This window comes from Stenella coeruleoalba (assembly GCF_951394435.1).
Source record: "Stenella coeruleoalba genome assembly, chromosome: 11".
In the NCBI taxonomy this organism is placed as follows: Eukaryota; Metazoa; Chordata; class Mammalia; order Artiodactyla; family Delphinidae; genus Stenella; species Stenella coeruleoalba.
The window spans coordinates 7646708-7668156 of NC_137157.1; the positions used below are offsets into that span (position 1 = coordinate 7646708).

Below are 21449 nucleotides of genomic sequence, written 5' to 3' on the forward strand. Positions count from 1 at the left end.
CAGAGGGTAAGTGACTTGTACAGTATCCCCAGTCCAACCTGGGGCTGCATTTTAAAGCTGGGTGGGGCCTCCTGCCCTCTGTTCTATCCTGATCTGCCCCCAGGGGAGGTGGGGAGGGGTGAGGGTGGGGCAGGGGGAAGGACCCTTCTGCTGCAGATTCAAGTGGGGACCCCACGCTCCCCAGCCCTGAGCGCTGGGCCCCCTTTAGGAGTAGACGGAAGTTAAAGCTGTAGGCTGAAGCTGGAGGGGTCAACCAGGCCCCTCCCTCCGCAACCAGGAGAGCCGGGGTGGGGGAGGGGAGGACCTGCCCAGGGCTTCAGCAGGATGAGGACCCTGGGACCGAGTGGGGCTGCAGCTCGTGCACCTGGGTATGCACTGGGGCAGTGGGGGCAGAGAGGATGGCTGGGGGCCCCAGTCCCAGCCCTGGCCTGCCCCGGCCCCCCTATCAGGCGCTCCGTGCCCACCCCTGCCCCCGATCCTAGGACTTCACCCACGGCCAGGAGCTGGTCTACTCCCCAGTGACGGAGGCAGCAGCAGGGGCTTCTGGGGCGGCACCAGTGGCATTCCCGTCCTCCTGCAGCAGGAAGTTGTATTTGCCGAAGTCGTCATCCCGTGGGCACAGAAGCATGTCCTTGCGGGCCTTGGCCAGCTTCTGCTTCAGGACCTCGCGCCGGTCCAGCCACTCGTTGAGCTCCTCCTGCCCATGAGCGCAGCGGCACTTGTCCCCGTCCGGGCAGGCCTTGCCCTTCTGGAGCCTGTGGGCGGCAGGAGGCTCACTGCCCGAGCCCTGTGCCCTTTCCTCCACGGGCTGCCAGACCTGGGGCCGGCCACTCCGCCTCCCCCGACAAGCCTCTCCCCATGCAGCATCAGGCCCGGGGAAAGTGGGCGTGGCCTGGCCTTCCGGAGGATCTGATGCCTGGCTGCAGGGGACGGGTCCCCACCTCCAACGCCACTCCGCCCCACTCCTGGGTCCTCACACCCAGGAGCAGCTGTCTTTCTGGACATCCCCATCCCGCCTTATGCCACCTCCAGGCCAAGTGGAGCCAGAGCTGGCCGTGGCCTCCGCCTTTTCAGGCCACCCCACAGCCCGCCCGGCCCTGCCCTCCCGGGGGCACCTTTCGCAGAGCCGGAACTCGCCCATGGGGAAGCGGTAGGCCCAGCCACTAGCGTCGCTGTCAGACGTGAAGACCTTCTCCTTGTGCTTCTCAGACTGGATGTGCTGCTGCCACTGCTTCTTGCTGTTGCTGTTCTTGCCGCAGAGCCAGCAGTGGTAACCCATCTGGGGACACAGCCACCGTGGGCGCCTGCTCCTCCCACCTGTGCCGGGACCACTTCCCCCAGGGAGGCTGAGCCCCTCCGCACAGCCGCTCCAGGTCAGGCTCGGACCAGGGCCCGCAGGGGATGGGGTGTTACCATGATGTCGGCGTAGTCCGTGGGCATCTGGATCTGCTTCTCCCCCTCCCGAGAGCTGATGGGCGTCCCTTCCCCCGGCTTCCCTGGGTTGTGCTTCTTCAGCCACATGTCATAGGTCTGTTGCATGTCCAGGACTGGTGGGCAGTAGGGGATGCAGGGCCTGGTGAGAGGGGATTCTCCCTCTACTCTGTCCCACGACCCCTGTGGGACCCCTGCTGCTGGGCTGCCCGGTCAACTGGAGACCCAGAGAGGGCTCGGCCCGGTGCAGCCGGAGTGGGGCCCGGGTGGCCAAGCGAGGCTCAGCAGGTGCACTTGGGTCTGCCGACGAGGGGGGTGTCCGGGTCAGCCCCGCCCTGCCCACTCACTCTTGTTCTCCTTCATGAACGTCCACATGTCCCTCTCCTCCGGGCTGTGCGCGAAGGAGCAGTTCCCCACGTACTGGCACTTGCGGCCGTTCTGCGCATGGATGCAGAGCTGCAGGGCAGGCATGGGGAGACCCTGCTGAGTCCCGCCGGACTGTGTCACTGCCCCGCCAGCGGGCAAGCCCTCCTGGGGCCCCACGGCCCCATATCCGAGGTCCCGCTGCCACCCTGCATCCCACCCCGGCGCTCACATCGTATTGCTGTGGGAAGTTGCGAATGGACGGCAGTGGCCTCACCGACACCCACTTCCTCTTGGCCTTGGACATCACCAGGAGGACCCGCCGCTCCTTGGTCCAGCTGCAGGATAGAGCGGGCTGTGTGACCTCCACAGAGAGCCCGACTTCCTCGCCTGTGGTGCTTAGGTGGTCCCCACCCTGCCCGTGCCCCCGCCCGGCACCTGGCTCACCAGTGCCGGGCCTTGGCGCTGCAGTACTTGAGGTCCTTGTCAGGCTCCACCACCTGCCCGTTCCTCCAGCACTGGCCACACACAAACTTCATCTGCAGGTCAAAGGTGCTAGGCCCATGGGTCCGCGGGGCACCCTGCGGAGAAGAAGCGCTGATGAAGCCGCAGGCACCAGGCTGAGGCCCCGGGGTCTGATATACAGGTGGCCTCCGGGAGCATCAGGGCCACCTGGAGCCTGTGGGCTGGTCCGCTACCACTTGGTGGTGGGAAGTGACCCCCTAACTCCAGGCCCATGGCCTCTCAGGGTGGGAGCCAGGCCTTGGACTCCTGATGGAGCGCTCTCTGCCGTAACTGGCTATCTCCCACGGGCCTGCTTGCTGGAGCTGCTGGCGTGTCCCCGGGCACAGCATTCGACCTCACATCTCCCTGCTTTTGCACATGCTGTTCCCTCTGCCTGGAATGCCCTTCTCCATTCTTCATCAGGCTTGTTCTGAAAACTTTCAAAACCCAGCTCAGGCACTACCTCCTTCAGGAAGCTTTCCCTGAAGCTCTCCTAGGTGGCAGCTGCCCATCCTATGGGCCCCCATAGTACCTGAATTACCTCACGTTGACTGACTCATCTAGTTATGAGGCCAGGCCTGGTGGAGAGCAGAGCCTAGAAGGTGGGATGCACCCGCAGAGGGTGGGGATGGAGGAGGCTGCCTCAGATGGGCTTGTCCCACCACCTCAGGTGGTGGGACAGACATCTGGGCAGCCCTGGACTCTCGAAGACCCCACCATGTTCACTCCCCGTCCTCTGCCTCAGCCCTTCCTCTGCAGGCAGGAGGGCCTGCTCTTCTGCACCCCTGCCTGGGAAAGGGTGGGGGGGTGAGAGGCAGAAAAAGTGCCCACCCAGCCTTGTCTCCTGCCACCTGCAACCCCCTCGCCCAGCTGTGCTGGCCACCCTGCTGTCCCTCCTGCTAGCTAGAGCCTTCCCATCCTCCCTGGAGCCTCAGATGTGGAGTTACCCCTCCGCTCTTCCTCCTCTGACACAGGAGTACCTGTGTCCTCGGCACTGCCTAGCCCAGGGCCTCCCCTGAGCAGCAGGGGGCTCTCACTTTGTTGGGTGCCGATTGACCCCTGGCTGGGAGACTTGCGGCCTAGCTCAGCCCCAGGATAATACACATCCAGACAACAAAGTAAAATCCTGCCTCTGTAACTGGGACATTACAGTCTGCTAAAGCAGACAGGAGGCTTATCTGTGTCACTATAGACTTCTAGACGTTCCACTGATTCTCACAGAAGCATAAGAAGGCCCATTTCACGGGTGAGGTAAGTGGGGTCCGGAGGGGTGCTGTGGTTTAGCCACTGCTCTAGGGAATAGCCATGCCGGTCCACTGAGCTTCCTTTTCACAGCTGCACAGACTCGACAGCCCTGGGGGTGGTAGGGGTCATTCCCATTTGACTGAGCAGAAGCAGAGGCTCAGAGAGGTTACTAACCCCACCACGGGTAAGTGGCCCGAGGATAGGGACCTGGTGCGAGGCAGGGGCTCATGCTTTTCTGTAGGACGGCACAGCTGCACCATGGGCACCAGGCACAAGCAGCTTCTACCCTGGCATCCTGTCCTTGGCCTCACACGGCCACTGGCCCCGCCCTCTGACGGCAAGCAAGCAAGATGCCTCATGCCTGGGCCACAGCCAGGTCCGGCACAGAAGCCCCGTTCCTGAGCCAGGCCTGAGAGTGGCATCTTGGGTGGGCAGGACGCAGGGGGGTCAGGGGGATAGGAGGTGGTGAAGACTCAGTGTTCTCTCTTTAGCAGATGACGCTGCAGGTCCAGCCTGAGCCCCGCACTGCTTCCCAGCCAGGCTCCTGGCCAGGAGCAAAAATAAACCATGTGGCGCTTGGGGAAGAGGACTGAACAGGAGAGGGGCAGAGGACAGGAGCAACTAGGAAGAGGGGAGAGGAAGAAAAAGGACCAGGAACGAGGTGGGTAGGGAGACAGGGGGAAGGCCAAGGGGGCCGGGCAGCCCTGTCTGCCAGACTGGCCCAGGCCTACCCCACCGGCCAGCCTGCGCTGCTCCCTGGCTCACTGCCACACCCAGGCAGGCCTCAAGAGGGACCAGAGGCCCAGGCTTCTCCCAAGGTGACCAGTGCGTGGGCCTGGCATGGTGAGGGCGTCATCCCTCGTGTGTGGATGGCGAGAGGCCTCACCTCACATTCACTGTCTCCTGGGCCCTGAGACCACCCTTCCATTCCCACTGTCACCTAAAGTTACAGTGATCCCCACCTCCTGGGGAGGGTGTGAGGATCAGGGACGACGGGGGCCCCGTGCAGAGCAGGGACTCGGCAAGCTGTAGCCAGCTCCTGTGAGCCTCACACCCGCCCCAGGAGGTGGCAGGCAGGGTTATGATCCCCATTTCATATGAGGAACCCTAGGGGTGATGGGGATGGTGCAGGTGGGGAGGGAGCTGAGCGAGCTCTAGACAAGCTGTCAGAGAACCCGGGACCTACTCCGCTCCGTGCGCCCCGGGCAAGTCTCTAGCGTGTTCTGAGCCTCAGTCTTCCCGCCTGCAAACGCTACTGCGCCCCAGCTCACGTCCTCAGGACCAGGGTGAGGATCCAGAGGGGTGGGAGGTGATACAAGCAGTGATGGAAAAGGTTGAGGAATACCAGGACATTTACATGGTCTCCAAGGACCTCCCTGGAAGATATTCATTAATTACAAAGGAGGAAAGGGTAACTTCATAGTAGAGAAAGCTTTACTGTGGAGGCACCTTTAATCAAGTTACCAAGGTATCGCTGGTGAAGGGACAGATGGAGATGACGTGCCTGCCCCATCAGACAATCCCAAAGGGATGGGCCTTTTACAAAACAACTGCCTCTTCAAAAATGCCAATGTCACGAAAGACAAAGAAAGACTGAGGAACTGCTCTAGATTAAAGGCGATTAAAGACACTACAAATGAATGCAGTGTGTTGCTGGGATTTGGGGAGGATTCACAAAATCTGAATAATAGCACACCACGATTTGGATACGTCCACCAATGTGAATTTTGTGATGTTGATAACTGTACTGTGGTTATTATGTAAGAAAGTGTCCTTATATTTACTTACTTATTTATTTATTTTTTGGCCATTTGGGATCTTTGTTCCCCGACCGGGGATCGAACCTGCGCACCCTGCATTGGAAGCGTGGTGTCTTAACCACTGGACGGTCAGGGAAGTCCTTATTTTTACACTAAAGTTTTTAGGGGTAATGGGGCATCATGTCTACAACTTACTCCCTAGTGGTTCAGAAAAGTATATTTCTGTAAATAAATGTGTATGTGTGTACGTACACACGCATACACACAGGACAAAGTGAGTGTGGAAAGCAGTAAAATGTTAACATCTGGGGAATCCAGAAAAAGGTATACACAAATTCTTCACACTCTCCTTACAATTTCCTGGTAAATAAATTATGTCCAGGTAAAGGGATGGGGGATGGCCCTCGTGGGGGCTGACCTCACCCCCAAGGCCAGCCCGGGGTCTTACCAAGCTGCTGCTGGCCTTCCCTGCGTGTGCTTCCACCTGCTGCCAGTATTTCTTGGATTCCTGGACGATGTCTTCGTGGGTCATGCCTGGTGAGGGGGGAGCAGACACAGCGTCCCTGGAGCTCAGTGAGGAGAAAGGCAGGGGGTCTGCAAGGTGCTGGTGCCACCCCAGGCCCAGGGAGGAGCCCCACTCCCCAGTTAGGCCGCGGAAAGATGAGGGGAACAGGGAAACCACTCATCCTGTCTGGACCTGTTGGTTCATCTGCAGTTGGGAACAGAGGCCTGCTCCAGGCTCACACAGAGAATAAAATGCAGGAGCAAGATGTGGGCTCGGCAGCATGGCAGGGGCCTCTCCGCACCCACACCAGTGGCCCTGTCCCTCGGGCCAGCTGCTCAGCCCCCTCCCTTGGCCTCCGCCTCCCTCAGTGGGGCCTCAAGCCTGACCCCTGCTTGGCAGCCTCTAGCGTGCTGGTTCTTAAGGCTCTGTGCCTGGCCCGGCCCGGCTCCCCAGATCACCGAGGGGCCAGGGCCCTTCACTGCCAGTCGGCAAAGGGCAAATACCCAAACCTTGTGGTCCAGACCCTCCCAATCTGACTGTGGACACCGCGCCCACCTCTTCCATGAGGCCTACCCTCCTCCGAACCCCTTACGGCCTTCTAGTCCCTCTTCCAGAGCTGATTTAGTTTTCGACCTGGTCCTATGGTTACTGCTCCCCCGTGGCCACTCGCCATCAGGGCCTTACTCTGGGCCAGGCATGTGCTTGACATCCATCTTCTTGCTGATGGATGTACGTCTAGCCCAGGGCTCTCCCATGACCTTGCAGACCCCCACACGTGGCTGCCTGCTCAACCTCTCCACTTGAAGTCCAACAGGCAGCTCAGACTCCCCACGTCCCACACGAGCCCTGATGTGATCCCCCCAACCTGTTCCTCCTGCAGCCTCCCCTCCTCAGAACACGGCAACCCCACTGGGGTCGACCAGATGCCGTCCTTCGTCTCATACTTCATATCTGGTCCATCAGCTCCCGTTGGCTCCACCATCAAAACACACCCAGAATCTCATCACTTCTACCACTTCCACCCGCTGCCACCCTGACTTGAGCCACACCCTCCCAGGTCTCCCTCCATCTGCCCTTGGCCCCTGAGTTCTCCACGCAGCAGCCAGAGCAACTTCTTCAAGACACCGATCAGGTCATACAACTCCACCTACTCAACCCCTACCCCCAAACCCTGCACACTGTATTTATTTATTTTTTTTGCGGTACGTGGGCCTCTCACTGTTGTGGCCTCTCCCGTTGCGGAGCACAGGCTCCGGACGCGCAGGCTCAGCGGCCAAGGCTCACGGGCCCAGCCGCTCCGCGGCACGTGGGATCCTCCCGGACCGGGGCACGAACCCGTGTCCCCCGCATCGGCAGGTGGACTCTCAACCACTGCGCCACCAGGGAAGCCCTGCACACCGTATTTAGAAGAACCCCAACTATTTCTATGTACCATCTAGAGGTTTTCTCATGCTCGGGTCCCTGCCAACCTCTTAGGCCTCATCTCTGACACGCCCCCCCGCCCCCCAGGCGTAAGCTGCTCTGCCCTCACATCCCCACATACAGAAGGACATCCTTCCTTCTGTACCAAGCTTGCTGCTGCCTCAGGGCCTCCAGCCTTGCTGTTCCCTCTGCCTGGAATGCTCTCCCTGCCCTTCCTTGCTCAAATGTCACCTCCTCTGAGAGGCCTTCCCAGACTATCTTATTCCAAATGCCCCCTCCCCGAGTCCTCTCCATCCTATTGCTTGCTTTACTTTCTTCACAGAACTGATGCACATCTGAAATTCTATCATCCTATTTCATCAGCTCGAAGAAGACGATTGTTAGACGCGCCATTATTTTATGTTCCACACACACACAACAATGCCGCTAGGCAGACGATGACAGGCGTGGGGCACAGTGTGCACCCCGGAGCAGATGGACGTAGGGCCTAGTACCTCCCCGTCAGACTGTCTGCCTTGCCCTCGCGTACACACACCAGGGCCCCGACTGGTTTTTGCTCAAGCCCCTGACAGCGCAGGTGCTCAGGGAGTCCCATTAGGTGAGCAAGAAAGCGAGCGGCTTTCCACCTCCTCATTCCTGAGGCCGAGCTGACATCACCCCCTCACAGAGGGCCAGTGGAGGCTCAGTGAGGGGCCGCTGATGACCAGATCCCCCAGGTGGCCCGCAGGGTTCTGCCTCCCTGCCCTTCTCCCCGTGTGTCCCCCTGGCAGTGCCACACAGGGAGAAACCCAAGGTCTTCTGGGCCCGCAAGCTCCCTGATGCAGAGCCTGCGCGTCCTGTGACGTCCAGGAAGCACCGGCTCCTCTGCAGCCCCACAGCCCAGCACTGCCCTCCTCTGAACTGTGCAGCCCCTCGCCCTCACCTGAGTACTGCTGCAGCAGCCAGACTTTGAGCTCTATGAAGCTGTGGGCGAAGTGGCAGCTGTCCTCCCGCAGGCAGCCGTAGCGCACCTCGTGGCGGCACACGTCGAACTGGAAGTGCTCCTGGAACTGGCGGACCTTGGAGTACTTGAGGGAGGTGGAGCGGACGATGTGCACCAGGCACCTGGCGGGCGGGATGGGGGGCGCACAATGCAGTCCGCATCCTGCCTATTCCTGGTCGGGGCCCCCTCCCCAGGGTCAGTGCCGTTCACCCACGGGAGGGGCTCCTCCGTGGGTGTCTCCCGCCTATTAACTGCTGGCACAGGAGGGAAGAGGTGGGGGTCCTACGCTCAGGCAGTTCTGGTTTGGGCCTCAGCTGTGTGCCCCTCTCCTGGCCTCGACCTGCGGACAGCTCAGAGCCGCAGCTGCCAGCAGGAGGAGGGCACCAGACCCCACCTGCTGCGAGGCTGGGAGAAGGGGGCATCTCTCTCAGGTTCCCCAGCTCGATGCTCCAGAGCTGGTCCTGCACCCGGAGGAGCAATAATTGAGTTATCTCCTCTGGGCTGGGAATTTTAATTACCTTCATAGCAACCCTAGGAGACTGGGATCATCATTCACTTTACGGATGAGGAAACCAAGGGTCACAGTGGCCAGAGGACATAAAACAGACCATTGTCCAAGCTGGGATTTGGACCCAAATCTGTCTGACCTCAGGGCCTGGGCTCCGTCAGCCATGCTGGGGCACAGCCAAGAGGAGTCAGAGGGAGCGCAGGTGGGTGCCACTCCCTGTCCAACACCCCTGCCGGGACAGTGGAGGGTGCTGGACGGGAGTCAGGGATGTGGCTCCCACCTGCCGGCGGAGTAAGCTGCTTCCAAGCCTCAGCTTTCTCATCTGTTCATCAGAGACACTCCTCCCCATGGGACTGCCGAGATCATTAAAATACCCAAGAGAATGCTTGGAATATAGAAGATGCTCAGTAAATGTGGTTCTGTCCTTTCCAGGTGGATGCTGGACCTGAGTCCCAAATCCTACCCCTTGCCTTGACATCCTAGGCCTACCTTCTGCTCCCCAGGCATCCAAGCTGCCCCGGGGGGACTCTCCACCCGCCCCACCCCAGGCCTGGCCACGGGTCCGGCTGTGGGTCCCACTCACTTGTTGTTATAGAAGCTATGTTTGGCGGCCAGGTTGGAGCAGACAGACGGACAGTCCTTGGTGCCTTTGCTGATGATCCGGGGTTTACTGTCAAAGCAGATCTGCCCGGGGAGGGGGTGGGCTGGGATCCAGCACGGCCACCCAGGAGGGACAGGGTCCCTGCAAGCCCTGCCCTGAGTCAGGGGAGTGAGGAAGGGAATCCCAGGGTCTGTGGTCCCCACCTCTCTGATCCCACCACTCCAAACGCCTGGGGCAGGGGTTACTCCATATCTCTGAGTCTCAGTTTCCTCAACTGTAACCTGGGGAAAACCACACCTGCTCTGTCCCACAGCTTCACTGTGAAGCTGGAAAAAGATCTAATAGAACTTCAGGTCCTTTGTAAAGTATAGGCAGCCACCAGGCTGTGGGCTGTGATCCCCTAAAGGGAGAGGGCAGCCCACCTGCTCTAAGAGTTGGAGGGAAGGGCCGGCTGTGTGATGGATGGGGGCTGGCCGAGCAGCACCGAACCCTGCCAGCAACCTGGACCCAGCACCCTCACTTCATGGGGATGGACCTGACACCGTCCCTGCCCTCATCACACTATGCCTGGGTGGGGAGGCAGGGGGCCAGCAGTGTCTTCCGTGACAGCTTTGGGGAGGAAATGAACAGCTTGGTGGAGCTGCTGGGATCAGAGCTGAGCCTCAGAGGGTCCAAGACGTAGACACACGGGGAGGGCACCCCACGGAGAGGGCACAGCGTGGACACAGGCAGGGAAGTGGGCAGAAAGGTGCAGTGGGCATTGAAGCCAGCACAGCTGGACGAGGGGGCATGGGGCGGGTCGGGATGAGCTCCTAGAGCACCTGAGTCTGGCCTACGACGGCAGGAAGCAAAGAGCAGATGTGGTTACTTCTCTTTCTGGCCTCAGTTTCCAGCTCCGAACAATGAGGAGACTGGATAGGATCTGGGCTCTAGCGCGATGGGAGCATATGGGTCTAACTTTCTGAAACTCCCAGGACCTGTGGATTCTAAGGTCAGGCCTCCAAAACCCGCGGGTCCCAGGGCCGAGAGTCCACAGTGGAGCCCGCGGGAGCCCCTCCCCAGCCCCGTCTGTGAATCGACCGTGGAGGGGCCGGTACCTCACAGAGGAACGTGAAGATGCCCTGGTGCTCCTTGAGGAGCTTGGCGATGGTGAGGCTGCCGCGCTTGACGCCCCCCAGCGGGTCAAAGAGCAGGTCGCGGTTGAGGGTGCCCTTCCGCTCCTCCGTCCACACGTCGATCTCCTCCTGATGGTAGGCGAAGGTGCAGTTATCCCCGTACTTACAGTCCTGCTTGTTAATCATGTCTGCAAAGAGGCAACAGGACACACGTTCCGCCAGGCGGGATGGCAGCCCACAGCACCCCCGGTGGGGCCTGCGGAGCAGGAAGGCTTGGCAGGGGTGGAGCGGCGGAGCTCAGGGAAAGCGCTTCCCAGGCCAGGCCCTTCTTTGTTCTACACTTGGGTGTGGGGGCCAGATCTGCACCTTCCCGTGCAAAGCGTGGCGGTCGCCGCGGCTCCACCACCCCACAAGGCTGCCTGGTACGGGTCAGGCAAGACAACAGGTGGGAAAAGGGCTTTGTAGACATATACGAGCCGTTTTATCATTATTCTTATTCTTCTGCACCAGGAAAATATACCACTGGTTCAGGAAGGCATGGGCCTTGGGGTCCAGCAGACTTGGGCTGGGATCCCGTTATTCCTGAGCCTTAGCTGTCTGTCCATAAACAGAGAACACGGTTGTTGTGTGGATTAAGTGAAACGATAAATAAAACTTCTGGGGGCCAGGGAGCAGGGAAGGCAGCAGGTTTATAATCCAGAGACCCGCCATTTCCTGGGGGTGGGAACTGTTTTTCTTTCTTTTTCTCCCTCCCTCACCCTCTTTCTAAGTCTGCCCCATTCCAGCCCCCTGCCAAGCTTGCAGGCACACGAGGACAAGCAGGCCGGATGGCCAGGTGACCTCACAGACTGCTCTGCACTGCGACCAGCTCCGCACCCAGTGGGGAGGCCTGCAGGGAAGGGCTTCCCAAGATCCAGGTGCTGCTTGAAGGAGGAGCAGAGGATGACCAAGTTCAAAGGGCACAGCATGTGCAAAGGAGTCAGGGTTCAGCGTATCTGGGGAAGGCTTAGGGCAGACGGGGACTTGTAGGCCTCGTAGAATTGGGACTCCATCCACGCTGGCCAGCGCATGGCTGGCGGGGGCCTGCAAGCTCAGAAATGACAAGTCTTTAAGATCCACCTGGGCAGACCAAGAGCTGATCCAGAAAGCCTGGGTGGGCTACTGCCACGGGCTGGGTCGGGGGACAAAGGCGGAGCCTGGAGCGGACTCCCAAAGTCTCCTTCCTCACCCAGAGCTGTCATGAGGATGTGTGACGGTGGGTACAGAAGGGCGACACTATAGAACACTTAACGATACCAAGACGGTTTATGTCCTGCTGTGCAGACTGCACTGAGATGCTTGGTTGGGGAGTAGAAGAAAGCAAATGAGGTACCTGCCAAATGTCCACTAAATGCCAACCAAACGACATGAGCCAGAAGGGAGGAAAATGACAACAACCTGTTACATTTTAAAAGCTAGTATTTATCAAGCCCTCACTGTGGGCCAGTCCTCAGTGATTTACATGGATTCTCTCTCCATATCCTTCCAACAGCCCTTTGGGACCCTGCAGTGTAACAGAAACTAGCTCTCCGTGAACCACCTGAGCCTTGCACCCGGGAGCGCATTCTGCTGGTGAGGCCCCAGCTTGAGCGTAACATCCAAACACTCCCACCTGTCTGTGGAGCTGGTCAGGGCAGGAGCTGCTCGATCTGAGATGGGACTCCCTCCTTCATGGACCACACCTGTCTGTCTACCTGTCTGCCTGTGATGAGAAGCAGAGCTGCGGCCGGGCGTGAGAAGCTGGGCCTGGGCCGTGCCACCTGCCGCTGCTGCAGCCCACCCACCTTTGCACAGGTAGTAGGAGCCCACGAAGCTGGTCTTGGTTGGCCGGGGCCGGATCCGCTTCCAGGTCTGGTCCTCGGAGCTCCGGAGGCGGCCGAGCAGGATGTCCCGCTTGCACTTGTGCTCAAGGCCCTCACGGTAGGTGTAGTCGCCCGCCCTGGGGCCTGTGGGGGCAGGGAGGACAGGGAGTGGTTCTGGAAGCAGAACTGAAGGGTGACAGCCAACGGGCCCGAGCAATGGGGACTGGCCGCCCTGCTGCCTAAAAGCCCGCCTCCTTCCCCTGGGCCTCCCGCCAGCTCCTGTCATCTCTTCCCTGCCATATGCTCCCTGGGGACAGGGGGCTTGGGCAGAGGGGAGCCCCTTTTCAGCACCCACCCCCTTTCCACCACCACCCCGACTCTACAGTGAGCCTGACCACTTCAGTGTTTCTTTGGAACAAATGATGAAGACAGTGCCTGGCAGAGAGCAGGCTCTGTCCCTGTCTTTTCCTGCCCCGGAAAAGCGCTGCCAGGCTCAGCCTCCCTCCCCTGCTCCTTTGCCTCTTCCCTGGTGCTCTCGAATCTTCTGACCAAAGGCCTCCTCTCCCCAAAAATGGGGTGGGGGGGTCTCCCCAAAGAGACCAAGAGGACCAAGGTCCCTTGTGGGGACCCACGTGACGTGGCTGGGCCAGCACCAGGTGTGCAGCGGCTCTGCTTCCCCAGCACAGGGGGCAGCGAGCAGTGGGCGTGCGGATCGGGGAGGCTGGTGTGGTCTGTGCAAGGAAGAAACTTCCTCACGGGCATAGCCACCCAGCGAGACGGCGCTCTGCTGCCCATCCGCACGGGGCCGCGGGCTTTGGCAGGACGGCTCTGTCAGGGGTGACATGCGTGTGACGTGCGTGACATGCGTGTCCTGTCAACGTCAGCACCTCTGAGAGGGAGAACTCTAGACTGGTAAGATCTGTAACCCTGAGATACCAAGAGAATATTCTAAAATGTCAGAACTATGGGATTCTGGCAAATGAAATACTGCGAGTGTTAGAGTCTAGAATTCTGAAATTCTGGGACTTCCCTGGTGGCGCAGTGGTTAAGAATCCGTCTGCCAATGTGGGGGACACAGGGTCGAGCCCTGGTCCGGGAGGATCCCACATGTTGCGAAGCAACTAAGCCCATGCACCACAACTACTGAGCCTGCGCGCTCGAGCCCGTGAGCCACAATTACTGAGCCCACAAGCCTACAGCCCGTGCTCCGCAACAAGAGAAGCCACCGCAATGAGAAGCCTGCGCACCACAATGAAGAGTAGCCCCTGCTCTCTGCAACTAGATAAAGCCCGCGCGCAGCAACAAAGACCCAACGCAGCCAAAAAAAAAATAAATTAGAAAAAAAAAAAAAAAGATGATTCTAGAATTCTGAAATTCTAGGTGTGCTGAAAAGTGTCTACCAACACTGGGCATCTACTTTGAATTGCTCCTACAGTCTCCCTTGGATTTGAGGGCTGGAAGCCTAGGAAGTACATTTCCCAGACTCCTCTGCCCTCTGCGTTCTAGGCAAGGTTTGAATTCACCCAGCAAGAGGTGGACGGAGAGGATGTGCACAGAGGTGCAGGCCGCCTTTCCTCGGCAGATGTGTTTTTGCAGCAGCCAGCTGGACCCTGCCTTCCTCAGCCTCTGGGCTGTGGGGCGGCCGTGATGCTGGCCAGCAATCCCGGCAGCCCCCTGGGCTCTGTGTGAGAGCGGCAGACCCTGGCTTCTGGGCTTCAGCTTGTGGAGAAGTAGCCCAAAGGCCCGGTGGAATCTCTGGGCTTCCACTCCTCTAGGCTTTCTGGCAGTTTTCAAAGTTCCCGCCTCCCACATGACATCCCTGTCTGCTCGGAGTAGCTGGTGGGGCTTCTGTCTTCCCATGCTTATCTCTGACTGGTACACTGGGATTCTGTCATTCTGGGATTCTACACTCCTGAGACTCCCAGCATCTCTGGGCAGAGGGGTGGAGTATGAAGGTGTGACCTTACCTGTTTTGGGGTAGCAGAGCTGGCACGCCTGCTTGAACTCGTGGGTGGCAGCCAAGGGGTTCTTGATGAGCAAGGCGGTGTTGGGCATGGAAGGCTCTGGCTGTGACAAGGGGAGGTTGGCCATTTGGGGCGCTGGACGATGGCCGGTGCCACCAGAACCAGTCTGGGCACCAGAGGCTGGGGGGCACTGTGACATCCCCCAATCCCACCCAGGAGCAGAACTGCAGCCCAGGACCCTCCCTCTTCCTCCACCCTCCCAGCTGGGGAGCCCCTTGTAACATGATCCAAGAATCCAGCAGGATTAGATCAGCCTAGTGGCGATGCACAGGTGACAGTGACCTTGGCCCAGAACCTTTCCTTGAGTTAAAACCCAACATGAAAGTGGAGAAGCAGGAGTGGCCCTGATTGGGGCCTAAGCACAGGCCCTCCCCCACTCCCATCCTTTCTCCGAAGCCCCCAAGGCATCAACAGATGGGGAAGACGGCAAAACTCAGAGAGGTTAGGTGGCTTCCCCAGGGCCACACAGCTAGTGTCTAGGCCAAAGCCAGAGTACAGGCCGCCTAAGCCCTGGTCAAGCGCTCTCCTCAACTCAAACCTGGCTGAGTCCTGAGACCGCGGATGTTACTGACCCTGGAGAGGTTACTTAACTCCTCTGAGCCTTGATGTCCGATTTGGCCAGACAAGGGCGGGTGGTACCCTCTGCTCACCCTCCCAGCACATGGCTGGGCCAGGAAGGATTTGGAAGGGCTGGGAAGAGACCATCTCTGGCCAGTCTGCTCTTGGCCTCCTTGGGGGATGCAGCACCTTATCCCACGCTGAGGGCTCACCCCTGACTCTGGAGACCACAACCACTTCCCCTCCGTCCCCCGGAGAGCACGAGGTACCTGCGCACCGATTCTCACCGAGTCACTCACCGAGGGGGCTGGTCTCTGAGTACCGCTCAGGGGACGATGGTCCTGTGAGTCGGCTTCCTCTGGGCAAGAAGACACAGGGGTCACCTGCCCTGCTCTGAAGGGCAGAAGGACCCTCCGAGGACTTTCTCTTCCGTATTTCTAACTAGGAGAAGCCATCCAGGCCACACATCCTCTCCCATTTGGGCCACCGCCCGGGGACAGAGAAATGTCTCAGCCTGGGCGTGTCCACCCTGTGCTTACACCTTCTGCACCCGCATAGCCCCCGGGAGAAAGCCCGAGCTCCTCAGCTTGGCTCGCGGGTCCGGTGAGACTAGCCTCAGGCCTTCAAGGCCCCCAACCCACTCCCCCTCCGGCCAGCTCCTCTGCTCAGCCGCCAGGCCCTCTGTTGCTAGGCCTGCGTCGCACTGCTTCCTCAGCCAGCACATGACCCTGCTCGGCTGTCACCTCCTCCAGGAAGTCTCTGTGAAGCCCATCTGTGCCCCCTGCAGCCCCACGCGCCCCACTCGGCAGTGAGCGCCCTGAGCGAGGTCCGACCGTCGGAAGGCCGGCCCTGCAGAGGCCCAGGCGGGTCTGTTTCCTCGCGGGGTCCCTAGGTCAGAGAGGTGCTGGAGGGGCCCATGACCTGGCACCCCCTCCCCCAGCCTCAGGACCATCCGCGCACCCATCTGGTGAACCCAGGGCCCTGGGTGAAGAGCACCACACTGCGAGCCTGGAATCCTGGACTACCCCAGCCCTGCTCTTTGACCTTGAACAAGACACGCAGCCCCTCAGGCCTCAGCCCCGCGCTGTGCTGAGCACTGCAGGAGACACAAAGCCGGAAGACGTGGCCCCAGACCACGAGGCAGAACAAGAGTTATAGTCGCAACTGCACAGGGGGTGGGGGTGAGCGTGCCCCTCCAGGCCTCACCCATGAAGGAGCTGGGCTTGTCCAGGGAGCCACGGGTCGACCCGAAGCTGTCGAGGGTGTCCAGTCGGGTCTCCGAGTACGGCAGCAGGTCCAGGGAGTCCAGCGCCGAGCCTGGCGGGTCGAGGGCCTCCAGCACCGAGGCAGCCAGCTTCTTGGAGGGGTCCATGACGAGGCCGAAGGAGGCAGGGGGCAGTGGGCTGGAGACGGGGATGGAGCCGCCCACCACAGGTGGCAGCAGCGGGGTCCCGCCGGGGAACACGGGTATCAGCTGGGGCAACTCGCTGGGCACGCCGCTGCCAGGCAGGCCGCCCTGCACCAGAGACTGCAAGGTGGGAACAGAGGGAGGAGAGGGAGGGGCTGGAGGAGAACGCGAGCGCCCAGGCTTGGGCAGGCCCGGGTGAGGCTCCCCACCTCGCCCCGCCCCGCCCACCTCGCCCCCCCCCCGCCCCCGCCCGGTGGCCTCAGTCCCCACCTGTCCCACAGGTGGAGCCACAGGGATCTTTACAGTCCCTTCTGGACCCACGTTCTGCACTTTTGTGTTTCTATCCAGAGCGAGTTCCTCCCCTACCCCCGAGGCCTCAGTTTCTGCAACTGCGACGTGAGATGGGGCCTTCCCTCCCCCCGACACGGGACGTGAGGATGGATGTGATGGGGTCCCGGCGGGGAGAAGGGTTTCGGGAAGAGGAGGGGGCAGCACGGCTCACCAGCGAGTCCAGGAGGGTGTCCAGCTCCGGACCAAAGACGTCCCCATCGGAGAAGTCATCCAGACTCTCGGTGCCGGGGAGGGCCCCGCTGCTGCTGTCCAGGGGGGCCAGCAGGTCCAGAACGTGAGGGAAGAGGGGCATGGGGGGTGGGGAGGGGAGGGGGGCCGGGGAGCCTCGCAGGTCCATGTAGCAGTCTGTGGATGGGGGTGGGCTCAGTAGCTGCAGGGGGTCCTGCTTGGTGGGAGTTGGGGGTGGTGTCCTAGGGCCTGAGGTCCGCCTCCAACACCTTCCCCCCTTTCCCTGGCTTCCGCCAGGAGCCCTGCCTGCCCTGCTGGCCTGACCCCATCGGGGGAGGCTAGGCTGTAGCGAAGGGAGGCCCCATGGGGTGGGAGAGGGGCCTTTTCGTTCTGCAGTGTTCCTCTGATGGGCCTGGTCAGTGCCTGAATAGCCCACCTCTGGGGTATGCAATGCCCTCTCTCAAGGACACTTTTAAAATGTGACCCCTCCTGGAAGCCAGTGAGGAAGAGAAAGGGAGAGGAGGACTTGGGGAAAGGTGGACTCCCGGCAGGGGGTAGGGCCACTGCTACCCCACTGAGGCAGCCCCTCACCCTCCCAGGCTGGAGGGACGCTCTCCCCGCCCTGCAGGGGAGTCTGTTTTCCTGAACCCACTATTTTCTTTCATGCTTCAGGTAGTCCCCGGGGCAGGGAGCCCCCAGGAGCCCTGTCTACAGGGCCGGGGATGGCAGGTGCTTGACCCATCTGACCTCCTGGGGTCTTAGCAGGGAGGGGCTGAGCTCTCCCCAGGGCCCATCTCCACCCCGTCCCCTCAGGTCAGGGACACTACCTGTTTCGATGTCATCTATGGACCCCAATCCATTGGAAGATCCCTGTGGAGAAGAGGACAGGGCAGGTCAGACAGACACAGGCTGGGAAGGCCACGGCGCCCGGCCCTCAAGGCCCCTCCCCAAGTGACTACTGCTGATGCTAATTAACCAGGGGGCTGGATGGGCACAGGCCAGAGGCAGGGGGAGTGGGGTCAGACAAGCCTCACATCTGCCCCTTGCCGGAATGCCCTCAGGGGAAGGGATATAACCTCTGAACTCCGTTTCCTCACCCGTCAAGGGAGGTGTTGTACAGAGCCCTCCACGCGTGTTCCAGGCAGGGAGAGTTCGCAGCTCAAAGCTGCAAGTGCCGCTCCTGGATCACCAGGGTCCCCTCCCCCAGTTACAGCCCCAGGCTGAGCCAGCCCAGGTGGGATCCCACTGCCACCCGTGGACCTTCTGTTGGAGGGAAAGCTGGGCCCAAGCTTGCCCTATGGCCTTGCCAAGCTCCTCATCCCCTCTGGGCCCGTTTCCTTATCCGTAAAGTGAGGATGATACAGTCATCCACCTCCTTCTACTGTAAAAAGGATGAGATCGGGACTTCCCTGGTGGCGCAGTGGTTAAGAATCCGCCTGCCAATGCAGGGGACATGGGTTCGAGCCCTGGTCCAGGAAGACCCCACATGCCGCAGAGCAACTAAGCCCATGCGCCACAACTACTGAGCCACAACTACTGAAGCCCGTGCGCCTAGAGCCCGTGCTCCACAACAAAGAGAAGCCACCGCAATGAGAAGCCTGTGCACTGCACCAAGGAGTAGCCCCTGCTCGCCGCAACTAGAGAAAGCCCGCGCACAGCAACGAAGACTCAACACAGCCATAAATAAATAAATAATTTTTTTAAAAAAAGGATGAGATCACTTGACATTTGTACAGAGCTTAGAACTGTGCCTGACACACAGGAAGTGCTGTGTTTGTTAAACGCGTAGCATTGAATTTTAAATCCAAGCCACCAGGAGGTTGGCCTGGGTGAACTAGTGTTCTCGTTCACCGGCCTCCACATTTGGCCCGAGTGGACTCGCCTGGCTCGTGTCTAGCTCTGGGCTGTGGCGTGCACTTCCCCACCTGCCTGCCTGCATGCCTTTGTGCGAGCTGCTCCCTCCTCTCCACCTGCCCCAATCCTGCCAGCCTGGCTCTGTGACATCCAAGGTGAGACTGAAGCCAAGGCTGCCTCAGGCTCTGTCTGGTCCTAGAACTCACAGCCCTCCTTTTTTTTTTTTTTTTTTTTTTGTGGTACACGGGCCTCTCACTGTTGTGGCCTCTCCCGTTGCGGAGCACAGGCTCCGGACACGCAGGCTCAGCGGCTATGGCTCACGGGCCCAGCCGCTCCACGGCATGTGGGATCTTCCCGGACCAGGGTACGAACCCGTGTCGCCTGCACTGGCAGGCAGACCCACTGCCACGCACGGCACCATCTGTGGTCCCCTGGCTGCAGACTCCGTGGACACCGAGGGTTGGCCCTTGTGGAGCTGGGCATTCCACCCACATCTGCTGTGGCCCTTTGGCCATGGTCATTTAGTCATTCAACAAAGATCTTCCGAGCACCTGCTGTACGTGCTCAGTGCCACTCTGCTTGCTGTGATGAGCAGCTGACACACTACGCACCCCCTCGCTGCCCGCGAGGACCGGCAGGCAGGCTCCCTGTCCCTGGTCCCGGAAGAGACCTGTGAGCTGGCTGGAGGGCAGGGGTGCGAGGACTGGCCTTGCCTCGGGCACCACCGCCCTTATCCCATCCGCACAACCACCCTGGGAACCGGGCACAACTGTCATCTCCCTTGTACAGAGGGGACCTAAGGCTAGGACATGACGTCATTTCCTCTAGGTCACGCCATCAGTGAGAGGACCCCCAAGTCTCCGCTCTCAAGTGAGCTCACTACGGAGCCAAGGGGATGGGTGTGCACACATCGTCTGGCGCGTGAGGAGACGATGGTGAGGACAGAGAGGGACGTTGGAAGCAGACCAGAGAGTGGCCTGAATGTCAGGCTACAGTATCCGGATGTGATTAATAACAGTACTTTTAAACAGATACTTTATTATTATTATTTATTTATTTATTTTTTCTGTACATGGGCCTCTCACTGTTGTGGCCTCTCCCGTTGCGGAGCACAGGCTCCGGACACACAGGCTCAGCGGCCATGGCTCACGGGCCCAGCTGCTCCGCGGCATGTGGGATCTTCCCGGACCGGGGCACGAACCCGTGTCCCCTGCATCGGCAGGCGGACTCCCAACCACTGCGCCACCAGGGAAGCCCAGATACTTTATTATTTATTTGTTTATTTATTCGGCTGCACTGTGCGGCTTGTTGGATCTTAGTTCCCCAGCCAGGGGTTGAACCCGGGCAGTGAAAGCGTGCAGAGTCTTAACCACTGGACCAGCAGGGAAGTCCCTCAGATATTTTAATTTACAACCACTGAGGGTTTCTAAGCTGGGGAGAGCCCCACGAGGCCAGGCTGTCGGAGTTCATCCAGTAGCAGTGTTGGGGGACAGGAAGAAGAGTCCAGACAGTCCAGACACTCCCCCAGAAGGGGAGGCCAGCCACGACCTGGAAGAGTGGGATGTGACCTGAACCAGGGCAGTCACTGTGGGAAGAGAAGGAAGGAACGGGGATACCCCATAACGTACCCAGCCAGGGTCCCCCCAGAGTTGCCCTATAATGCACAATCGTGCCACTATCAGCAGAAAACAAAAGGGAGCCCTAGTTTCTCTGGCTCCAGGAATGAGGCAGGAGCCCGAGATCTGGGAACTCTGGATAGGATCTGCCTGGATGACTCCCTGCCTCCCCAGCACCACTGGCAGGAGGGAAGAGGAGCCCTGCACAGCCCCCTCCAGCCATGCTGGCTTCCTGGCTGTTCTTCGCACACACTAGGCACACTCCTGCCTCAGGGCCTTTGCACTGGCTGTTCCCTCTGCCTGGTCCCCCAGACCTCCTCATAGTTCACTCCTCATCTCCTTTGGGGCTTTGCTCAAGTATCGCCCTCTCACTATTTACTGTTTAAAACTGCAACCCAGGGACTTCCCTGGCGGTCCAGTGGTTGAGACTTTGCCTCCCAGTGCAGGGGGTGGGGGTTCGATCCCTCGTTGGGGAGCTAAGAGCCCACATGCCTCACGGCCAAAAAACCAAAACATAAAACAGAAGCAATATTGTAACGAATTCAATAAAGACTTTAGAAATGGTCCAAATAAAAAAAAAATCTTAAAAAAAAAAAGTTAGGTTTAAAATAAATAAATAAATAAAATTTAAAAACCCTGCAACCCACCCACCCCCCACCAATAGCCTGGCCTCCCCAGCTCCCTTCTCCAAGGCACTGGTCACTTTTTGTTTACCACTTTTTGTTTGTCTCCCCCAGTTAGACCAAGTTTTATGAGGGTGGGGCTCTTTGGCTGTTTCTCCCTCTGCTGTGTCCCCAGTGCCTAGATCAATTCTATGACGGGCACACAGAAGCACTCAATAAATATCTTCTGAATGAATGAATGAAATCAGTGCTATCCGCCTTCAGTGCTTTCCCAACACTCTTACGATGAAGACCTCACCAGGGACTAGGTGCTGTGGCTTCTATCCACTGTTCCAGCCCCACTGGGCCCCCTCCACTTGGTCCCTCCTATACTCTGAGCTCCTCCCAGCCTCAGGGCCTTTGTACACACCTTGCCCTCTGGAATTGTTCTACCCACACACCCTGCCCCTGCCCTACTCTCGACTTCGGGTCTCAGCTTACAGATTGCTGATGCCCAGTCTAAATCAGGCCTCCCAGGCCCAGTGGCCCACAGCTCCCCACCCTCTGCCTCTAGAGCTCTCCTCATGGTTT

General features: G+C 59.6%; 1 protein-coding gene across 1 annotated transcript in view; it reads right to left on the reverse strand.

The window, feature by feature from the left end:
• Positions 1-21449, reverse strand: part of ZC3H7B (zinc finger CCCH-type containing 7B) — a 51984-nt gene continuing 30535 nt past the window's right edge. Inside the window, exons 8-23 of the mRNA XM_079938416.1 lie at positions 17614-17656; positions 16770-16963; positions 16066-16387; positions 15159-15217; positions 14245-14344; positions 12260-12421; positions 10419-10624; positions 9304-9404; positions 8153-8334; positions 5752-5837; positions 2242-2375; positions 2027-2132; positions 1779-1887; positions 1414-1547; positions 1116-1279; positions 1-755 (exon numbers count right to left, since the gene is read on the reverse strand). Of these exons, the coding sequence (XP_079794542.1) occupies positions 509-755; positions 1116-1279; positions 1414-1547; positions 1779-1887; positions 2027-2132; positions 2242-2375; positions 5752-5837; positions 8153-8334; positions 9304-9404; positions 10419-10624; positions 12260-12421; positions 14245-14344; positions 15159-15217; positions 16066-16387; positions 16770-16963; positions 17614-17656 (2349 nt within the window). The 3' untranslated portion in view covers positions 1-508. The remainder of the gene's footprint in view (positions 756-1115; positions 1280-1413; positions 1548-1778; positions 1888-2026; positions 2133-2241; positions 2376-5751; positions 5838-8152; positions 8335-9303; positions 9405-10418; positions 10625-12259; positions 12422-14244; positions 14345-15158; positions 15218-16065; positions 16388-16769; positions 16964-17613; positions 17657-21449) is intronic.